Source organism: Fringilla coelebs (assembly GCF_963513975.1).
Source record: "Fringilla coelebs genome assembly, chromosome: 12".
Taxonomy (NCBI): domain Eukaryota; kingdom Metazoa; phylum Chordata; class Aves; order Passeriformes; family Fringillidae; genus Fringilla; species Fringilla coelebs.
Window position 1 is genome coordinate 2,720,517 of NC_140038.1, and position 20,564 is coordinate 2,741,080.

General features: G+C 42.4%; 2 protein-coding genes across 3 annotated transcripts in view; both read left to right on the forward strand.

Annotated features, from left to right (window-relative positions):
• Nucleotides 1–8,365, forward strand: part of UBE2Q2 (ubiquitin conjugating enzyme E2 Q2) — a 45,401-nt gene extending 37,036 nt beyond the window's left edge. For both annotated transcript variants that reach the window (XM_084214134.1, XM_084214133.1), the window contains 7 exons: nucleotides 605–665; nucleotides 2,758–2,848; nucleotides 3,176–3,234; nucleotides 4,509–4,557; nucleotides 5,418–5,513; nucleotides 5,950–6,016; nucleotides 7,736–8,365. In XM_084214134.1, the coding sequence (XP_084070260.1) occupies nucleotides 605–665; nucleotides 2,758–2,848; nucleotides 3,176–3,234; nucleotides 4,509–4,557; nucleotides 5,418–5,513; nucleotides 5,950–6,016; nucleotides 7,736–7,767 (455 nt within the window). In that variant the 3' untranslated portion in view covers nucleotides 7,768–8,365. The remainder of the gene's footprint in view (nucleotides 1–604; nucleotides 666–2,757; nucleotides 2,849–3,175; nucleotides 3,235–4,508; nucleotides 4,558–5,417; nucleotides 5,514–5,949; nucleotides 6,017–7,735) is intronic.
• Nucleotides 8,366–9,498: 1,133 nt separating this feature from the next.
• FBXO22 (F-box protein 22) lies at nucleotides 9,499–16,790 on the forward strand. Its single transcript, XM_084213520.1, has 7 exons — nucleotides 9,499–9,628; nucleotides 9,732–9,864; nucleotides 10,647–10,734; nucleotides 11,128–11,223; nucleotides 12,084–12,248; nucleotides 12,576–12,741; nucleotides 13,757–16,790. The coding sequence occupies exons 1-7, from the start codon at nucleotides 9,525–9,527 to the stop codon at nucleotides 14,184–14,186; spliced, it is 1,182 nt and encodes a 393-aa protein (XP_084069646.1). The 5' UTR covers nucleotides 9,499–9,524; the 3' UTR covers nucleotides 14,187–16,790.
• Nucleotides 16,791–20,564: the final 3,774 nt, after the last annotated feature.

A 20,564-nucleotide genomic window follows, 5' to 3' on the forward strand; every position in this document is an offset into this window, starting at 1 on the left:
CTGGGAATGAATTGCACAACTGTTGTTTAACATGCTTAAAACAAACAGGCCACTGAAAGTCACCAGCTGGATCCCACAGACCATTCCATTCTTTAGATGCATCTTTCTGGCTTCCTCAGTCAGCTGTTGGGAATGTGCTTCCTCCACTGCTGTATCTCCTTTTTGTTGGGTTTCTCCTGCATGCACTGTCCTGTGTGCTGTCCTGGTCTGCCTGTACTGCTGAGAGCCTGGGAAACACAATGCTGCACACTCACACTGTGTTGTGAAGTGTCTTAAAAACACGTTGGTGATGTACTGGGTGTAAAATACAGTGAGTAATGAGCCAGTTGGAGTTGTTGTTGTGGGAGGTTTGAAGGTGAAATGGTTAAGTACCCGGAAAAAAAATTGAATAAGGTGGAATTTTTTAATAGAAGCAAAAGCATTTTTTTCCTTGTAGCTCCTCAGAAGTTCATCTGCTACTGGAGGAAGGATGTGCCTCAGTATCAGTATCCTACCCATTGCTTTCACCTGCTGACAATATTCAAATTTAGAGCAAAGAATGGTTTTGCTAAGTTTTCTATCTACACTTTTAGTGCATAATTAATTCCATCTAATATTTCTACAGGGATATATTCAGTGGAACTGGTAAATGACAGCTTGTATGAATGGCATGTTAAGCTTCTCAAGTAAGTTAATTAAGTTTTTATGTGTTCTGAACAATCTGTTTTATTATTGCTGGAGAGATTCTTTTGATAAATGAGTATCTCTAGCCATAGTATATAAATTACCATTACATTATATGCCATAGCATATACTCACCATTGCTGTAGTGGTAGCAGTAATTGTAATTGTAGCCACTAAATAGTGGCTGTAATTCTGATAGTAGAAACATGTAGAGATGTTAGTGATTGAGCTGGCAAAAAGACAGACCTGCTTTTCCATGCCAATGCTGTGTGTATTGCATGAAGTGTCATTACTTTCAATTCTAAAACTGCTCCAAAATATGCACTCTTAAATGATGAAAATTCTTTTCAAGAATTTTTGCATTGATTTTATTTGTATTTGTTCTGAATGACAGGAAAATCCAGCTTCTAGTTGCACATAAGATGTAGGAGAGAACAGAACTGAGTGTCATTAGCTGTTTATTTCTACAGTTAAACAGGCTCACAGGACTGAAACTTTTCACTGTCACATAAATGTGAATTATATAATTACATGTACCTTGTCTTCTGTCATTGCCTAGTCTACCAAGTGAAAAGCAGGACATAACTCACCTTCTTACATCCATAGTCCTGTAACTTTAATCCTAGAGGTGTTAGAGTGGAATTCTTCCTGGTAACAGGATCATCTGCTGGCATCCCTGTACAGTATCCTAAAGAAAGGAAGAGCCTACCCAAGGTGTGCTGGGTGGCTGCAGCAGCTGGCAGGGGAGGAAGGAGCTTCCATGGGTTCAGAGGTGCCCTGGGGGACAAGGACAGAGGCTGCTTCAGCACAGCAGTTGACATGCATGTAGGAATCACTGCCTTGTCCTAGGGCTGAGACTTGTGCAAACTGGGTCACCAGCTGCTGAAATTGTTTTGTTTCCTTCTTAGTGTAATCATGGGCATGGGAAGGTTTTGAGGATGAAAATGGCAGGAATGGCACATCAGAGAAATCTGTGTCACGTTATTGGAGGCCTTTCCTATTGAGTGTGTCTGTAGCCAAGTGCTCAAACCATGTGCAGTGATTTGAAGCCTCTGTTCCAGTGCTGTGAACAGGTCTCATTTTCTGCCTTCAGAAAAGAGGAAAGAGAGTGCATGCAGCAAATGCCTTCCAGAATGTCTAAGAAAAGAAGTGTTGTGTTTGTTTATTGCAGCAAGAAGTATCTGGAAACAAATGCACTATGAGCAGAGTAGCTGAAGGGTAGATGTTCAGAGGAAAGAGCCCATGTGAGGAAGGAACAGTATTGTTCCTTAGGACAAGTCCCTTTGAACTGGCCCAGCAAAAGCCATGGCTTGAAATGAGAGGTTCCTAAGCAGTGGAAGATTTTTTCCTGAAATAACTTCACACTGGTAGGATGGGGACTACCTACCCATGAAGTTCTGAAATGAGATCTTACAACTTTGTAGTTTCAGCTGTAGTAGAGGATTAGATTTAAGGGCCTTTCAGTCCCTTTAACATCTGCTTTTGGCTTGCTGCAGGTGTTTTTGGTTTTTTTTTTGACTAGTCTCTTCTATTTAAAAGCAGATGAGGTGTCAGATTAACCCAGTGGGGTCTGCATTAATGGCCAGGCTGGTAACCACCAGCATTTTGGAACAAACAGTTGTTGAAATTCTGCTGAGCAGAAGCTGCTGGCTTTAGTACTTCTGCTGATGCAGATTACTTTTAACAGCTGATGCAGAACTACAATTACATATTCCATAAAGGATTCACTAACTATGTGCTGAAAACAAGATGACTACAGTCTTCCTGTTTTTCTCCCCTCTTATTTGAACACAATTGAACTGAAGAGAATTAAGATCGCTCTTTGCAAATAAACAGCTTATTTCGTGCTGTATTTAAGCAACTCTTGATAGCATTTGGAATGTTGTACATTGCAGCAAGCTTTTATGCTGATCTTGTGGCAAAGTTTTTACTTGGTAAAAGGAGCAATAATTTCCTACATTTCACCTTAAACTGCAATTTGTAAACTACAATTACATAAAGGAAGTCTTTAAGAGGAACTACTGTATTTAAGAGGAACTACAGGTATTGAAAATACTAACTTGATCCATGGTCTCCCCCCTGCTGCTTTTATAGGGTTGATCCTGATAGCCCACTGCATAGTGATCTTCAGGTCTTAAAAGAAAAAGAAGGTGTAGAATACATTTTACTCAACTTCTCTTTTAAGGTAAGTGTCTGTAGGACGAAAGGCTGCAGTTAAATTTGAGGCTTACTATAGAAAATTACTGAAATGACTCTCAGCTGTTACTTGGGTAATAATGGATCTGTGGCTTTAAAAAAAGGGGTGGAAAAAGAAAACTAACTTTTAAGTTAATCTCTGAAGCTTCCCAAAAAAATGCTTTTTAGCCAATACTATGGAAAGTGAATTTTTACAGAACTGAAAAATTGTAGTACTTCAAATCTGATTTGACAGATGAAGCTATTGAAATGCTTTCTGTTTGGGAAGCAATGTCACAGTATTTCCCTTAACCAGTTTTTTTTTTATTCTTCTCAGGATAACTTCCCTTTTGATCCTCCCTTTGTGCGAGTGGTGTCTCCTGTGCTCACAGGAGGGTAGGTTTCAGCTGCCCTGCAGAAATTGTGCTTTGTGGTAAAAATGTTACAACTTGAAAAACTCTGTGCTTGACATATGTGTAAGAACTGACCTTTCTGGGGGGTTGACATTGCTCTTCCTTCTCCTGTTGTAGGGTGCTTTGGGTTGGTGCTTTGAATGGGTCATGATCCCTGTGTTGCCTTAAGTTTGCTGTGAAGTCTTACCTGTCTCTCTCTTGCTTGTAACACTGCCATAAAGTTTTGTTTAAAAATTCCTCAAATGCTAATCCCAAACCACAAAACTTAATTGAAAACATGCTCCAAATGTCATCTAAAGCATGTTTGAAGTGCTGTCTTTGGGACTTGTATATAACCATGGATAGACAATTAAATTCAGCTTCCAAGGCTTTTATGCATCTCCTGGTGACAGGAAATGATACCTGCTTTTGGAAATGCAGTCTGTGGTATCTGGTGCTGATTCTTATGTGATTTGAATTGTCATGTATTCTTCTTTAATTCAGTAAATGGTTAGTGCAGTTAAATAGGGTTCTTGAGGGGTGCTGCTATCTCAAAATTAAACAAGCAGACCCAAACACCAGAAAATTAATTGGATTCTAATTTGATTGTACTCAGATTTCTTTTTAGAATGAAAAAAGGATGGCTTTTCAGTGGTCACTTCCCTCTGAATGTCATATGGATCTATGAGGTATAAGTGTCTTGATCATAGAGGAGAATACATTTTGGCAGTGGTAAATTCTCTTCCCTCAGTCCAGGTTTTGTCGTGCTCAGGTGCTCTGCTGAGTCCCAGCCAGCACAATGGATAAAGTATTTTTGAAATTTATGAAAGGTATTTACAGCAAGAGAGCAAGAAAAGATCTGGTTATCTCATATTATTTATAAGTGCACCTGCATTGTTTGAAATGGTGTTAAACTTCTTTACACAATTGAATTTTGTTGGTTTCTTCTAGCTACACCTCTGTACCATGTATATGTAGAGTAGCCATAAAAAGTAACTTTCCTTTTTCCATGGTCTCTGCAGTTGTGCAGAATAGCTCAGCTAGTGGTTTAAACTGAGTCTAGTTAGCAAACAGCTTTTTTGTCTCACTATGCTAATTTTCTTTGCCTAAGTATGACATGGCTAACTAGTTACAATTTATTACTGGTTAAAGGGCATTTCAGCTTTATGAACAAAGAATTGAACAAACAAGCTGGCAAGGGCTTAAAGTGCTGTGAGCACTTGCATCTTTTTACTAACTGCTGATGTCAAGTATATTTTCTTTCACATTTGTTTCTAGGTATGTCCTAGGTGGAGGTGCATTATGCATGGAACTTCTTACTAAACAGGTGAATATGAGCTCTGTTATCTGGATGATAAAACATGTCTGAAAATAATGGAAATAGATGCTTCTCTTGAGTTGAAGTATCCCTTTGTGGAATAAATTACACACTCCAAAGGAAACATGGTGGAATTAAACCTCAATCCCACAAGAGTTGCCTCGCTGATCTTGTTTGAAATCTTTTCTGCCTTGGATGGCTTACAAGAGATGTGAGGAAGAGGCAGGCAGTGTGAGCAGGCCAGCTTGGAGCTCTCAGAATTTCTGTGAGGAAGGCAGTGTGGGGGAGCAAGACAAGTTGTTTTCTTTTCTAGAAGCCTCTTCAACTGCATAAAGTGAGCTCTGGAGAAGTGAGGAATACAGATGATTATAGTGATAGATGATTTGTGTAGACAGAGTGATTCTCTCTTTAAGTAAATTCATGAAGTAACGTATTGCAGGCTCTGGCAGAAACTCTTGTGAGCTCTGGAAGGTAAAGCAATGCCAGAGATGAGCAGAATTCTTACAATATACTGAATTGACTTCATTAGAGATCAATCTTTTCTACTCCTTAGAAAAAGGAGTTGTAATTTCAGTTGTGACATTGCTGAAAATGTGTCAATGGTGTAAGGATGGAGCTTTGTTTTGTTCCTGTCTTGCTGTATTTTGGAAATGTAATTCAGTCTTTTGATTCTTCTTATGAGTTCTTAGTACTAGGACTGTATATAATTCTACAGATTTTCTGTGGAAAATAAATGTTAACTGAAAATAAGTATTTGAAACTGGAATGCAGGAAAAAACAATCCCAAAGCACGTGTTCCAAAATAGATTTGCAAGGTGAGCACAAGAAGCGAGTACCTGTTGTATGTTAGCATTCCTTTCCTCCTCCAGGGCTGGAGCAGTGCCTACTCAATAGAATCAGTCATCATGCAGATCAATGCCACTTTAGTCAAAGGAAAAGCCAGAGTACAGTTTGGAGCCAATAAGGTAAATGTGCTGTTTCTCAACTACACAAATCACTGTTGGGCTGCCATTTCCTTGCTGACTTGTGTAGAAGATGCTTAATGACAGAATTGCTGTTGCAAATATATATGCATTTCAAATTGTCTGGTGCCTGTATAAGTATGTTATTGGCAATTTAATATTTATGTAACTACAAGCATATGAGGTGGGTAAGACCTTGGGATGGACAGGGTAGGCTTTTGCTATCCTTGTATTGGCAAGGGAGGGGAGGGAAGGACAATTAGAATTGGGAGGATTTGGAATTTCTGGCTCTGAGAAGGGAATCTTGAAAGCCAGGAATGTTCTAACATTGTGCATGAACTTTATTTTTAAGCCCACTGTAGAATTTTCTTGTTAGAACTGTTTTTAGAGTCTTGCATGTCTAGATGCAGGTTTTTATATTAGTTTTTTCTCCTTTCAGAATCAATATAATCTAGCAAGAGCACAGCAGTCCTATAAGTCACTAGTACAAATACATGAGAAAAATGGTATGTATGTTCTTGCCTCTTTGTTCTTGTCTGTACAGCACCCTGGGAATTGGTGTTTGCCACAGAGAAACTTGAAGCGACAAAGTGTCTTATTTTGGCTTGGGAAGCCCATAAATGTTTCTTCTTTTCTTCTTGCACTAGAAAAACAGTAGTGCCTAAATAACTTGACTGCAATCATCACAACTTTTCCAGTTTACTTGAATGTTGTGTGTGTGTTCCTGCTGCTTCTTGAATGGCAGCTGCATTTCATGTTCAGCCAGTTGATCTAGAACTTCATTGTTACTGTAGCTTTAAGGACTCTTAATGTTGGCAAAGTATCTGCTGGGAGTTTATCCCTTTCCCTGAAAGATTTAGTTTCAATGTGTCAAGAACCCAGTGGAAATAATCATTAATGAAGAGAGAAAGTGGGGAAAAAGACCTGAGACTGAAAAATACAAGAAGTCCAAGTGAGGTGTACTAGTTGGGAAAGTGTTCAATAGAATAGGGAAACACCTGTTTCAGTGAGGGCCTTTTTACTCTATTTAAAGTCCCTCTGCTGCATAAAACAAGTGTGCAAGTGCTTCAGGTATAATTGAATTTACTGTGGCAGTATGAGAAGCCTGAGGCTTTAGAAGGTTTAAGTAGCTTAGATGTTACATAAAGGTAGTCCGCAGAATTGGTACTCTGGTTTTGTGATGAGGGAGCCAGTGCAGTTAGACTTCCCTGGTGTTCAGGGCTCTGGGTTGGACACAGTGTCCTCCAGGAACTGAGGTTACTGTGGAAGTGTTTCTGTGACTGCAGTGAGCACCTCAGTTTCCCTGTTGCTAAGGCAGAACATAATGCCTGTACTCTTGGGAGGAAGATCAAAGATAATGACTTCAACATCATCTTCAGTTTTGCAGTATTTTGATCTTGCTGTTTGCTGAGCCTTTTGCTCTTTTTGCTTGCTACAAAAGCCAGCGTGGCTGCTTACTTGTGTATGTGCTACAAGTGATCAATGCTGCCTCAGGAGCTGAACACAAAGCATTCACAGTAGTCAGTGCTGTTGTGAAAGGTGTCTTAAACTTTGAGCTACTGTGTGCCCTCTGGGACAGCACAAATTAGGCTTGTAGTCACTGTACACACATTTAATGTGACAAGAGAGGCTAGGAGAATTGAGATTGGAGCTCTGGAGGTCCCTAGAAAAAGCAGTGCACACCTGATCAGGTATGATTCAGCTGTTAAACATGTCAAATTATGTCAGGAGACCAGTTATTCAACTACATTTGTGAGCTTATTCCTCCAGTAAGATTTGCAGAAGTAGGATAAACCGTTCAGTTGCTTGTGCATACCCAACTCTACAGAAAATGGGATTTATACAAGTGTCCCAGTGCAGTCATGTTTGTATGTCTATGTTTTAAGTATCTTGAAGACTTGGGGGTTTCCCTCTCTTCTATTAAGTTTGGTTAGAGCAATGTTCCTCCTTCAGCAGCTTCCTCTTGTTGGTGTTCAGCTTGTCCAGCTCAGGATAGCTGCTGCCACAGAAATCCGTGTGTGCGCACCCAAATACCGGGGCAGATCCTGGAATGTGCCACATGGTTTGTCTCCCACTGCTGACTCACATTTAGGGCACTGGCTCTCCCTGAGCTGGCCTCTGTAGGAGGGAAGGACTGAGCCAGGTTAGGCTTCCATCTCCCAGGTGAAGGGTAGGATGGTCTGGTGCAGCAGCATTGGTACCTAACGTGTCTCTGTTCTCCACAGGCTGGTACACTCCTCCAAAAGAAGATGGCTAATGCTGAGGACTGTTGTATACCTGGACCAATGTCAACAAAACAAGCTCTTTTTTATGTTTTCCAACACACAGACTCAAGCTATGAGTGCCCCTATAACAGCTGTACTGAGGACATTAGCTATTAGATAAGTTAGTGGATAATCTGTCAACTGACACGTACAGTATAAGTTACAGCCTTACCATTCCGCTCTTCTTAGGCATCTGGACTGAGCAGTTTGGGCCTTTACCATATTTGTTCTTATGGATTAAGCAGATTTGGGCCACGTCCTCCTTTCTCCCTTTTTTTATTTGAAAGCATAAACTCTCCCTGCAGCAGGCTATCAACTTACTAAAGATCATACAATAGGAGTGAGTTGTTCACACACTTCTGTGTATTTCTTACTTTTTGCAAAATGCAGACTGCAGAGACTTGCATTGTGTTGTTTCATTTAAAGCCAAGAAGTTTAATACATTGTTTAATACTGTTTTAGGAAATGTCAGGTCTTGCAAATCACAGTAGTTTTTCTGGTCTAAAATGACAGCGTTTGTAGTATTTTCCAAATTAATGATATAGGAAAAACACATGTATGTTAAGTCATTAAACATTTTTCATGGCTGTATGAGAATATGAACTGTTTATTGGAAAAGATGCTCTTTGTTTAGATTATTTTAATTTTTTTGTTTGGTTTTTTTCTTTTTATTTTGTTTCAGTTTTTTGTTTTTATGCAGAGCAAGGCTGTGCCAATAAAACCTTGTAACTAGTCACTTCCACTGGGGCGTCAGAACTTGCTGGGCTGTTCCTGCTACTTGTTGGCTCAACCTCCTTAACAAGAAGAGCCACAGTATGAAGCTTGAAGTTATTTAAAATACTAAAAACCTTTTTAGGTGTTCCATTTTATTAACGGGTTGTTGCAATCATTTCTAAACTAATGAACTTATAAAGTGATTGGCACAAATTGAGATGAAAGTCCTTGAATGAAAAATTTTTATAGAAAAACTACAATAAAGTACAAAAACATGTCATCCTATTCAGAGGCATAAGAAATGCTGCCATAGTCATGACGGTGGTTTTGTTATTGAAAGACTAATGGGAACTGTTCTTTCTTTATTAGGAGATGAGTCTGGGTCTGTGTACTTACACAATTTCATTGCCTTACCGGAATCGACTCTTATTTTGGTAGTAGTACTAGTCCGTAGGCCTGTGCACTCCTCGGGGCCGAGCGAAGGATGTGTTCCATGGATTAAGCACTTTCACAAGTGCAGAAGCATGTTTTTATGGGTTTTTTTTAGTTGACTATCGAACTTGTGCTCTTTTCTCTATCAGGCGCCCGTGGGTCCTTGTGCATTTGCTTCTAGATCCAGTTTTTAGCTCGAAAGAAACGACCTGGGCGAGCTTTGGCGCCGCTCCCGGGGCGCGGGGCGAGCGCCGGGGCTGTGCCGCTGGCCGGGCACGGCGGGGCTGGGGCGGCCCCGGCCTCCGCCCTGCGGCGCATGCTTCGGTTTGGGTTCCATTTCTTCTGGCAGAGTTCCTTGGCAATGTACAGTAATTTGTAAACTTGCATCAAGTTTATGAATAAAAAGCATTTTACGAAGCGCTGTGTCCGTGCTGGGGTCCGGGGCGCGAGGGAAGGGCGGAGGTGAGAGCGGGACGGGTCCTCCTCGCCGCTAGGCGGCGCCACTGTCCAGGGGCTCGTGTCTGCTCGCGCTGACCGGAAGTTGCCTCGGGCGCGGAGGCGCGCGGCTGACGCAGGGCAGCGGGGCCGGGGAGGCGGCGGGGCCATGGAATCCGCGGGGAAGGGCAGCTACGTCCTCGCCAACCTCGCCGAGGTGGTGGAGCGTGTCCTCGGCTTCCTGCCCACCAAGGCGCTGCTGCGCGCCGCCTGGTAAGGGCCGGGGCCGCAGCCGGGGCCGTGGGGTAGGCGGTGGCCGGCTCCGGTTGGCGCGGGGGCGGTGCGGCCGACGCGGTGTGTCCGTGTTGTGTTGCAGCGTGTGCCGGCTATGGAGGGAGTGTGCCCGGCGGACGCTGCGGACGCGGCAGCGAATCGCGTGGGTGTCGGCGCTGGAGCCGGGCCCCGCCGAGAACCACGCGCTGGTGCGCGCGCTGGCCCGCGAGCTCGAGGTGAGGGGGCGCGAGCGGCGGCTGAGGGGGCGCGAGCGGCGGCTGAGGGGGCGCCTGAGGGGCGCGAACCCGGCGCCTTCGTTTGAACGCCGAACGCGCTCTTTCCAGCCCCTCGGCAGGAGGGACGTGTTCGGAGGCGTAGGTGGTTTTGACAGTTCAAGTGTTGCGTGTTAATACACCGATCAAAACGCCGAGGATTTGCGGTTCAGGGCACATCTGTTCATCGCGGCAATCTTGTTAAGAGGCTAACCCTCATAGGCTGGGAAACACAGTAAACAGTGCAGGACTTCTCTGCCTGGCAGGATTTCTTTCCACTATTAACCTGGTGCTGGGTCTTCACTGCACAAAGATTCACGTCAGGGTCTTTCGCAGTAATTTGGCCTCAGCAGATCAGTGTTAAAGCAACTGGGACAAGAAGGGCCGGAAGCGCTTCTACACTGTTTCCCAGCATCAGCACTGGTGAACAGTAGATGCCAGCAACCAAGGATGCAAGGACTTTAGATAGTGCTAAAAGAAGGAGTGGAGTCATGGGCCAGTCTGCTGAGCTGTTCTAGCTTCTGTGAGGTTTGGGTCAGCTCCCTGCCTGTGGGCAGAAGTTCCTCTGGGCACTTCAGAGGCTAATGAGAGGTAATCTGTCGGCTGACAGATAACAGGAGCCTGATAAGGGGGAGGGGACCGACGGGGGCTGGCGGTGGAGCAGCAGCACTTTCTCCTTGGTTTCTGCCCCCACTTTCCCTCCACTCTGTCCTGTCTTATGTACTCCTCCACCTGTGTCTTTGCAGAAGGTGCATGTGCTGCCCCAGACCGTGCTCTACATCGCTGATGCAGAGACCTTCAGTGGGCACGAGGAGTGTCACGAGCAAAAGAAAGGTAAAGCCTGGACCTAACTCACTTAAGGATACGCTGGGATGTAAGCAGGGTGTAGTCAGCTGAAAGGGGATTCTCTGTGTTTTGGTTTCAATGGAAAGGAAATGTTTTGCAGAAACCACGACTGCGTAGTATTGCATTTGTTGCAGGGAGCAGCTCCCAGATCTTTGTTAATGTGCACAGACGGGTTCCTTTCCCTTCTCTGGAGGACGCTGAGTGTCTTTGCCCCCCGGCAGCCTGTGCTCTCAGGGAGCAGCACAGAGCAGCGTGCTGTTACCACGGCGGCCACTGATGGGCAGCATTGGTTAAACAGGACAGGGCTGGCTGTGGGATTTGCTCAGAACACACTTTTACTGCTGTGTGATGTTTTTTTTTGGTTTCTTCTTATTTTAACAGCCCGAAAAAGAAACAGTAAAGAAACGGCCCTCGCACTTGAAAAGTTGTTGCCAAAGCGATGTCAGGTTCTTGGACTGGTCACCCCAGGGATCGTAGGTAGGAGCAAGATGTGTGGGGTTTTGAGAGGTCAGCTTGGAGGTGTCATCTCCTACCTTGTTCAGCACTGGTCTCAATTTCAGGGAGTTCACAGTGTCGCTGCTAAGTGATGTGGAGCTTACTTCGTGTATTGCAGTTATAATTAAAGGGGTTGATTGAATTGGGCAGGCAGCTTTCCCTGGCACCTTAATGTACTTATTGAATGTTGCTTGGATGTATGTATACATTTCAGTCATATTGTGACTAACTGTAGAGGGCATGCCTGTTTGTAATAGTCTAGCTGCAGGCATATGCAGTAACTGGAAAATTCACAGCCTCCTGTGACAGGCTTTTTCTCATGCTTCATTTTTATTGTTAGAAAGTTGGTTTTTTATAGTTTGTCACCTTAATTTCACTTTCCACATTATAAGTAAGGTATTTGATTGTTGTCATTACCATATTTTAATAATACACCCCCAATTTTTGTGTCAGTTTTGCTTTATGCTGTCATCACATGCTTATAGGACACCTTAAAAACTTGCATATGTCTGTGTGCCTGCAGAAGTTGGCAGGAAGGCTTGTATTGCACTGTTCTTGTTTTCCTAATGTTTTATATTTGGTGTGCCTGGGAAGATATGTGTAAATATATCCATGTCTCCATGTCAAAACTGACTTCAGTGGGATCAATAGCCAACAGGACCTACATGTTTCATCTTTCCAAAATATTAACAAAAAAATCACAGTTTTCAGTTAGATAAGTTGTTATGGAAATAGATTGTCATGTTTAATGTCACCTGAGCTGTTCAACCTCTTTCTGCTCATGTCAGTGCAAGAATGTATTAGAATCTCTGAACAGAAGATACTTGGTTTTGTCTCTGTAGTTACCCCGATGGGTTCAAGCAGCAATCAGCCTCAAGAAATTGAAGAGGGCGAAGCTGGGTTTGCTCTGTTGTTTCCCAAAATTGATGGGGTGAAAATTCATACCTTCCATTTTTCTAAAGACGTGAAGAACAGGGTCTTTGATGAAAACAAATTTGCTGAAGCAGGTATGTCATTTTTCTCTCCTTTTTGTGGGCTTTTGTGAGGTGCTGCTCTCTGAGGTGCCAGTGGAGTTCTGAGTAGAACCAGCAGCTTCTGTACTGGCTCCAAGAGCCTCTGTGGGGCTCCAGCTGGTGACTGTGCATGTCTGCTCCTCCCAGTCTCTGGAGCAGTAAGAAGTTATCTGAGTATCAGTTTCCAGTTCCTTCAGTTACATTTCAAGCAGAGCTGTTCAGAGGGAGGTGTGATGTAATATTTGAGGAGAAACTAGGATGGTTGGACTTCAGAGTTCAGGATTTAAAAATAAGGGGATCAGTGTTGGCTTTTGTTTGTAGGTCTGAAGAATAACCCAGATCTCCGTGTTGTTCTTCTGTTTGGCTACAACTCCTGGAAGACTGGAGCTACTCGATTTCTTCATCAAATAGTCAATCCATTGAATGAGAAAAGTATCATCCTGGCTGGAGGACAAGTGGAGAGCTTTACATCACTGACCTCTGAGAAGTAGGTATTTTTTTCAAGGTAAATGATGAAAAAGATTTAGCGTGAGAGAAACATTGCAGATCCATAGCCTTCTAGTTATATTGAAAATCCCCTTTACCAGTAGTAAAATAACAATTTCTTAAAGGGAAAAATGCCACAACTGCCACACTGTGATGTAGCCAGAAAAGCTGGAAGCTTGGTATGGCTGTGTTACAATTTAGATTCTGGAAACCCAGCTAGGAGAAACCCAATGAAAAGGAGATTTCTAGCTTCAGATACCTTTGTGTGTTTATTGCAGTCAGCATTTCATCTCTGGAGTGCCAGTAAATGAGTGCCTGTTGTGAGGAGCCCAGGATGTGAATGTGTGTGTGTATGTGTCTCAGTTTGGCTCACAGCACGGAGCAGTGGCTGCACACAGCAAGGCTGTGCCCCAGGAGCTCACCTGATCTACCTGGCTGCTGAAGGACGCGGCATTCTGTCCCGTGGAGCGCGGTGCAGCCATGCCCATAGCTCCTCTGGTCCCATGTGGCTCTGGAGTCCATACTAATATTAATGTTTTTCTTGCATCTGATTTTGCCAGCTGCACCATTGCCCCAGATAAGAGAGCTGACCTTAAGTAAAGTCACTGCAGACAAAGGTTAAGTGCGTAACTACTTGACCCCCTGTGTCCTGGCCAACCAATTTAAAGCAACATGAATCCAAAACTTTACTGACTGCTGCCCTGCTTTGATATATAAGTCCTCTGTGCTTTTGCTTAAGTTTAACTGATGTTTTAGTTGGAATTACAGAGCTGTGGCATACACCAACTACTGAGTTTGGCATGAGTGAACAAAGTTCATGGTTAATACCTAGTAATGGATGTGGAAGTTTTTCTTTGCTAAAATATGAAGTCTTTGGTTTGCTTTTCAACTTTGATTGGTGTCAGAATCACTGCAGTGTCAGCTGCTTTGAACTAGGTCTGCTGCAGCAGCAGTTCAGTGTGGTGAGAAGTGGTCCCCCCAAAACGTTCTCTAACTCGGTGCCTGTTGCCTTTCAGTAACCACGCCCAGCCCGGTGACGCCTGTGGTGTGGTTGGGTTGGCTTTCAGCGGCCCCCAGATCCAGAGTGCCACTGTCCTGCTAGACCAGGATGTGGCTGATGAGAGGACAGCAGAAGCGGCCATGCAGCGTCTCAAAGCAGCGAACATCCCAGAGCACAACACCATTGGCTTCATGTTTGCCTGTGTTGGCAGAGGATATCGGCATTACAAAACCAAAAGGAATATGGAAGCGGATGCATTTAGGAAGTTTTTTCCAAATGTACCCCTCTTTGGCTTTTTTGGACATGGGGAAATAGGATGTGATCGAATAGTTACTGGGAATTTCGTGTTAAGAGAATGTAATGACATAAAGGATGACCTCCTTCATGGTTATACTACTGTTATGACTCTTATTCACCTTGGTTCAACTAAAACAAACCAAGCATAAGTAAGGTTTAATGCTGCAGTGAGCTGTTTGTTTCATTCCAGAGAGCTGAGAAGTCTGGAAGAGTGGACATCTTGCAGTCAAAGCCCCTTCCAAATCATAAACATCATTTTGGTAATGTTATTGAGTCTTGTAGTTGCAATAGCATTTACTGTAATATCTGTGAGAAAGCCTTGCGTTTTTTGTAATCCCCTGTACACATCAGAATTGCAGGAAATTATATTTGATGGAATTCTGCATGTGAAGAAAGCCTCTTTCTTCCAAAATGAAAATGGTTTCTACAAATATTAGAGTACGCTGAATTGGAAGGGACCCATCAGGATCGTTGAGTCAACTCTTGGCCCTGAGCAGGACACTCCAAGAATCCCACCAAGTGCCTGAGAGTGTTTCCAAACTCTTCTTGAGCTCAGGCAGGGCTTGGTGCTCTGACCGCTTTCCTGGGGAGCCTGTTCCAGTGTCCATCCACTCTGGGTGAAAAACTCCTTCCTGATATCCAACCTAAACCTCTCTGACTCAGCTTCAGGCCACTTCCTCGAGTTCTGGCAATGGTCATGAGAGTGAAGAGTTACTGAAGACCACAATGAGGTCTCCCCTCAGTCTCCTCCAGGCTGAGCAAACCCAGTGTCATCAGCCACTCCTCATAAGGCTTCTCCTCTAGATCCTTCACTTCCTCATGGCGTTCCTCTGGACCCCCTCTAAACTTGATGTCTTTTTTATACGGCGGTGCCCAAAACTGCCCCCAGCACTGGAGACGGCCCCCGAGCAGGACAGTCCCCTCCCTGGCCTGGCTGGCAGTGCTGGGCCTGATGCCCCAGGACATGATTGGCCCTCCTGGGTGCCAGGGCACGGCTGGCTCATAGCCAGCTTACCACTGAGCCCAGCTCTCTTCTCAGAGCTGCTCTCCACCCTCCTGCTCCCCAGTCTGTACTCACAACTGCGGCTGCCCTGTCCCAGGAGCAGAATCCAGCACTTGCCATTGTTACATTTCATGTGGCTGGTGATTGCCCATCTCTCTTTGCCAATGTCTCTGCAGGGCCTCTGTCCTTGAGAGAGTTGACAGCTCCCCCCAGTTTAGTGTTAGTGGCAAACCCAAACCCAAATGTAGAAAGAAACAATACTTTGATGTGCTCTATTTATGCATATAAGCCACTCTAGAAAAACTACTGATGCATTAACTCTACTGTTTCCTGGATTCTATTTCTAGAGAGATGCAGAACTTTCCCAGAGTCCTATTTACGAAACTGAAGTTTTACTAGATAAAATCAATGAAAATCTTTAGAGAAAAGTAACAAAGTACTTGTTAAATAAAGATAGAAGTATGTCGAAGTACCTTGACTTTTATTCTTAGAGAAAAAGCTCTGATTTAAAGATGTTGTCCAGCTAAGAGTTCGGCTGGGCTCACCACCTTGAACTGAATTTCAGTTGCTCAATTGTGTGGCTCAGAATATAGTGGTTGCCTCTTCCCCTGTAGTGTGATTACAATCTTTTAAATCCAGAGTGCTTAGAAATAAGTCTATCTATCTTTAAGTTTCTATAGGAAGTTTTTTGCTCTTAAATTTGGAATTGTGGGACACACAAGATCTACCTATATTATATTTATATAGAGCCTTTAAGTAAGACTTGTGCTTCTGCATGTTTTTCCCATGCTTTTATATCAGTCACCTGTTTTGATTGCTGCAGCTGGCATGCAGTATCAAGTAAGTATATTCAGCATAGTCTCAGTATAGCTAATAATATATTTGCTGCTTTTTAAATTCTTTTCTCCTTTTTATTTTCACGTAGTAATAGAATGACAAGAAAATAACATTGATTTTGCACCATATCACCAGATTTCTAAATGCTAAATCAAAATGCTAAATGAAAATGGCAGCCGTCCATTTTCAGTGTAGTAAAAAGAAAATACTTACCTGTATGTTGTACAACAAAGTAACAAGTTTTGCTTTAAATGTACCAAGGAAGACTTGTTAGCAACTTTATTCCCATGTCTACTTAAAACTTTTCCTGAACTTGGCCTAGCGAGCTTTAGTAGGGGTGTATCTGTCCTAAGCATTAACTGTTGGTGTCAGTTGAGCACAGACAGCACTTCCCCATGGCTGTACTGGTGATGGGGTTTTTTTAATTAGAAGATATTATGAGCTGTGATCTCCCAGTGGCCGTCTGTGGATGGAAGATTAGTAAGTGTGGGTGTGACTTGGACAACATTTAGTTATTTCATTTAGAGGAAAACGTATCTGGAAGTAGAGTATGGTTTGATTTTCAGAGAAGCCCCTTGCTGGGAGGTGACTGTGTTATTTTAGCATAACCAGAATGTCACATTTGGCCTTTTGTGCGTGCATAATCTTTGTGTTTAACAGGACAGAAAGGAAATGTTTCATCTCTGTAATGCAGATGGGATTCCTGGTGCTGTCAGCCATGCTGAGCAGCCTAGGAGGGTTAACTGGGTGCTGTGAGTGATCGAGCACGTGCCCTCAATAAAGACTCGGCCAGAAGGTCAGAGAAGTTGATGCTGAGCTGGACGATGGCACAGCTAAACCAGAACCACCAGGGTGGTCTGCAGGGGACACTCAGCAGGTGCTGTAGCTGAGGAAGCTTCAGAGGTAGACATAGTGCAGAAAAGGGGGTGGAAGGTGGGGGGGGTCTGCATCAGAATCCAGGAATCCTTCTCTCCAGCATCAGGAAGTGTGCAGATGAATACCCCAGAACCATGCACATAGCTGGAACCACTGGAACGTCTGTCCCGTGCCACATTATGCCTTCCATGTGACAGGGAAATGGTGTAAGTGATAAAATTGCAATCTGTGATTAAAGTGTTTTGCTCTCCAGATTCATTTTGCCTCCATGCTGTTATTTGCTCTTCAACCACAACAACCCCTGAGAGAACCCCAAATATATTTACTTACAAGATGCATGTACCAAAAGGCAGAGATAATCGATAGAAAGTTTTGCAGCGCCAAAATTTATACTTCTGTCACTCAAAAGAAGCAAGCATGAGGTTTTAAAGTGGGTAAAGTTACTTAAATTCAGCGATTGAGGCAAATGTAAATAGCAGGACTACTCAAAAGATACCTAAAGATAAGGTTTATCTGCAGTTACAGGGCTGACAGTAACGTGTTTCCAGCAAGAGAATAGAGTCCCTAAGCGACCACAACTGGATTTTGTCTTCGTTAGGAAAAAAGTAAAACTTGCAAAGTTACAAGACCTGCAGGAGGAGTGAAAGTTTTGTTCACAAAAGGTAAAGACATTGTTTTTTCCAGTGTTTTGAATATGAATGCTTTGCTGCACATTTGTTGTTGATGCATCATTCAATTAATCGGTCTGTAGGTCTCAAAACCACAAAAAGTAATAGGCAAGCAGTGTGATGTATAACCCTGTACTCACACAACCAAAGCAGCAACTACCAAACAAAAAGCTATTGCTGCTGTCACTTTTATTTTAAAGTTACCATCCAAAGATCTCCTCATTATAGGATGTTTCTGTAACATGCAGTCATAATAAAGTGAGAATAAATTGATAAAGAGGAGTAAAACTTTTAACAACATATAGTTACATATGATTCTGAATTAATTCTTAGTTTAAAATTTACCTCAAAACTCACTCAGTGTCATTACCCCCTCATAGTTTCCATTTTTCTTTCTAAAAATGGAGAACTTCTTCCTAGCAGAAGTAACTGTGGTGGGGGTTCTTAGCTTTCATATCAGAATTTGGAATTAAGTTTTCTGGAGTTTGGCCCTGTGAGAGAACAAGCAAAATGCATTTGTCATTCGGATCCCTGCTTCTGTTTTACTCAACAGAATGATAGAGAAAAGTAACACCTGAAGTATGGAAGTTTGCATAGTTAGAAGTTATAAAGATCTTCAGTGTGCAGTTAAGTGGTCTTTTATAGGATCTATTGTAGTCTCTGAGCACTCTGCAAAGATTAAGGAAATAATGATTTCCTCCACTGTCTGATTATTTTTCATGATTTTATGATGGAGAATTTTTTTTTTACTTTATGAATCTCTGGTAGTTCTCTAAAATCCATTTAATCTTAATACAGCAGTTGTATGTTCTGCACACAAATGGAGGTAACACATTGAGTCCAGTTATCATCTGCAGTTTCTCCTGTTGCTAAGCCCATATCTCAGCCAGACAAGCTTCAGGAGAGGCTGTTTCAGCAGGGCTCCAGGGGCTTCTGAACTGTGGGCTCCAAGGTGTGCAGCAAGGCAGACCAAGCTTGCTTCTGCTGCTGGTGTGCATTGGTCCTGTACTACTGGTTTAGGTCAAACAAACAGAAGTTTAAACGTTGTAGGGCCTTTTAATTGATTATTCCATGCTTAGCAGCACTTCAGGGCAGTGTGGGGTATTATTCTAAAGAGATCTTACAGCTACAGCGAGAAATTGGAACCTCAAAGGAAATGCCTGAGAGATGTTTGGATTATTTGGAAGTGATATCACCTAGACACATTAGAATTATCAGCAGAGAAATAGCTAATTAGATTTTTTTTCCAAGTGCTTTGATTGTTTAGGTGAAAAACATTTATTCCCAAATAGTTGGGATTTGTGCTTTTAAATGCTTTTGAAATACAATGTATAAATTGTCATCACTACATCTCACAGGTATATCTTCCCTGAGCAGGTAGCACAAAATTCTGAAAATTAATGTTTCAGAGATTCACATCAGAGTCAGTGGCAGGTCATGTCACCTTTCCATGATAAATTTTCACAGCTATGAGTTAGAAACAGCTTTTTTGGAAATAAATGCATCATAGCTGAGTTGTCAATATGGCAATGGTGACAGCAAACAATAATCCTCTCAAAAGAGCAACTCTCTTAGAAAATATCTGAATGGCAGCAAACTCTGTGAGGGAGACTGTACAACATAGAGTCAAGTCAGTCCTCTTAAAAAAACGCCACCAGTGGAAGCTCACCCAGATTTTTACAGCCCACTGTTGGCCTGCACAGAGGTTTAGATGAAATATTACTGGCATTGAGAGGAAAATTTGAAAACAGTCTCTTTTAATGTGCACTGGAAAAAGTTTTTAAATGGTACAGAAACTGACATAGGTACATGAAAAAGTGTTAAAAGTTGGTTGTGGCTTTAATTTGGGGACCGAAACCAGCAGTATCTTCTTGTTATTTCAGGTTCTGCAGCTCTAGCAATGAATCCTGCTGGAAGGTTTAGTGGAGTATCAGTGTCAAAGATGGAACTGAGCAGCAGCCTGACTCTTGATATTTCACAGGGTTTGTATTGCCTGCTCTGCTATCATGAAATGGATCTCTTGCCTTACACACAGATTATGTTGAACAGGCTGCAGTTGCCAGGAGAGCAGGAACAGGCTTGGATAAGCATAAGCAGATAACTTACTCAGAATAATGATCATTTCTGCTGTGAGAAGTTCTATCCCGCATTTCTTCTCGGCTTTCCAGTTTCAAATAACTGAGTTACACAATCAGAGCCTCTCTACAGCTCTTCAAAAATTCAGAGCCAGAAGGAAAATGTTTTCTTTTAGTGCAGTAAATTTTGAAGGAGTTACACAACATTGAAGTTATCTTTAAAATGGGGAGTGCTACCAAATGGACTTCTGTTGGTTTTTCTGCCTAATATTTAACATTATGAATCAAAAGACTATGCAGCACAGAGAAATTCTCATTTTTTTTGAAAGGCCATTTGACTCTCTTTAACTGTAACTTTAACTGTACTTTGCTCCAGTGTTTGTTTGGGCAGCTAATGAAAAACAATTCTATATTGAGTAACATATAAGTAACCTCTTTTACTTATAGGTCTATAAAGAGATTTCCTGCTAATGGCTGTCAGTTCTGCAAGTGATCAAAAGGTTTTTGCAATATCTTATGAAGACACTTTTTCTACAAGGTTCTGGCAGGATAACATGATCCCCAGGCATAAAAGAAGTTTTGCCACAGCACTCTAAAAGATTGTTGTCTAATCATAGTAATGGAGTTTCTTAGGCAATCAGTGTTTTCCAGTTTCTTCCCCACATATCCTTTCAGCTGGTGGAGAGGTAATTTCAAAGAGATGAGATTATCTGTTTCATGAAAATGGAGTCAAACAGATTAGAGAGCCCTTATTACTCACCCTTTTATAAACATGTAATGATTTTAAAGACTTCAGTGACTCCAACCACAAGATCTGATCCATTGGAACTGGAGTTTCCTTAATTGCTCACAGGACTACTTGATGAATTTTGTAAGCAATCATTGCTAAAGAGTGTTGCACTATTTTATTAAATTATATATAATGCTGGCTACCCTCCACTTTCTGTGACATTTGACCACCTGAAAATGAATTTGTAGCCTGATGCCATTTTGACTTGAACTTCATAGTCACAAAGTTTGTGAACTGAAATAATTTCAGAAGCTGAAATGTTCTCAGATGTGATGGGT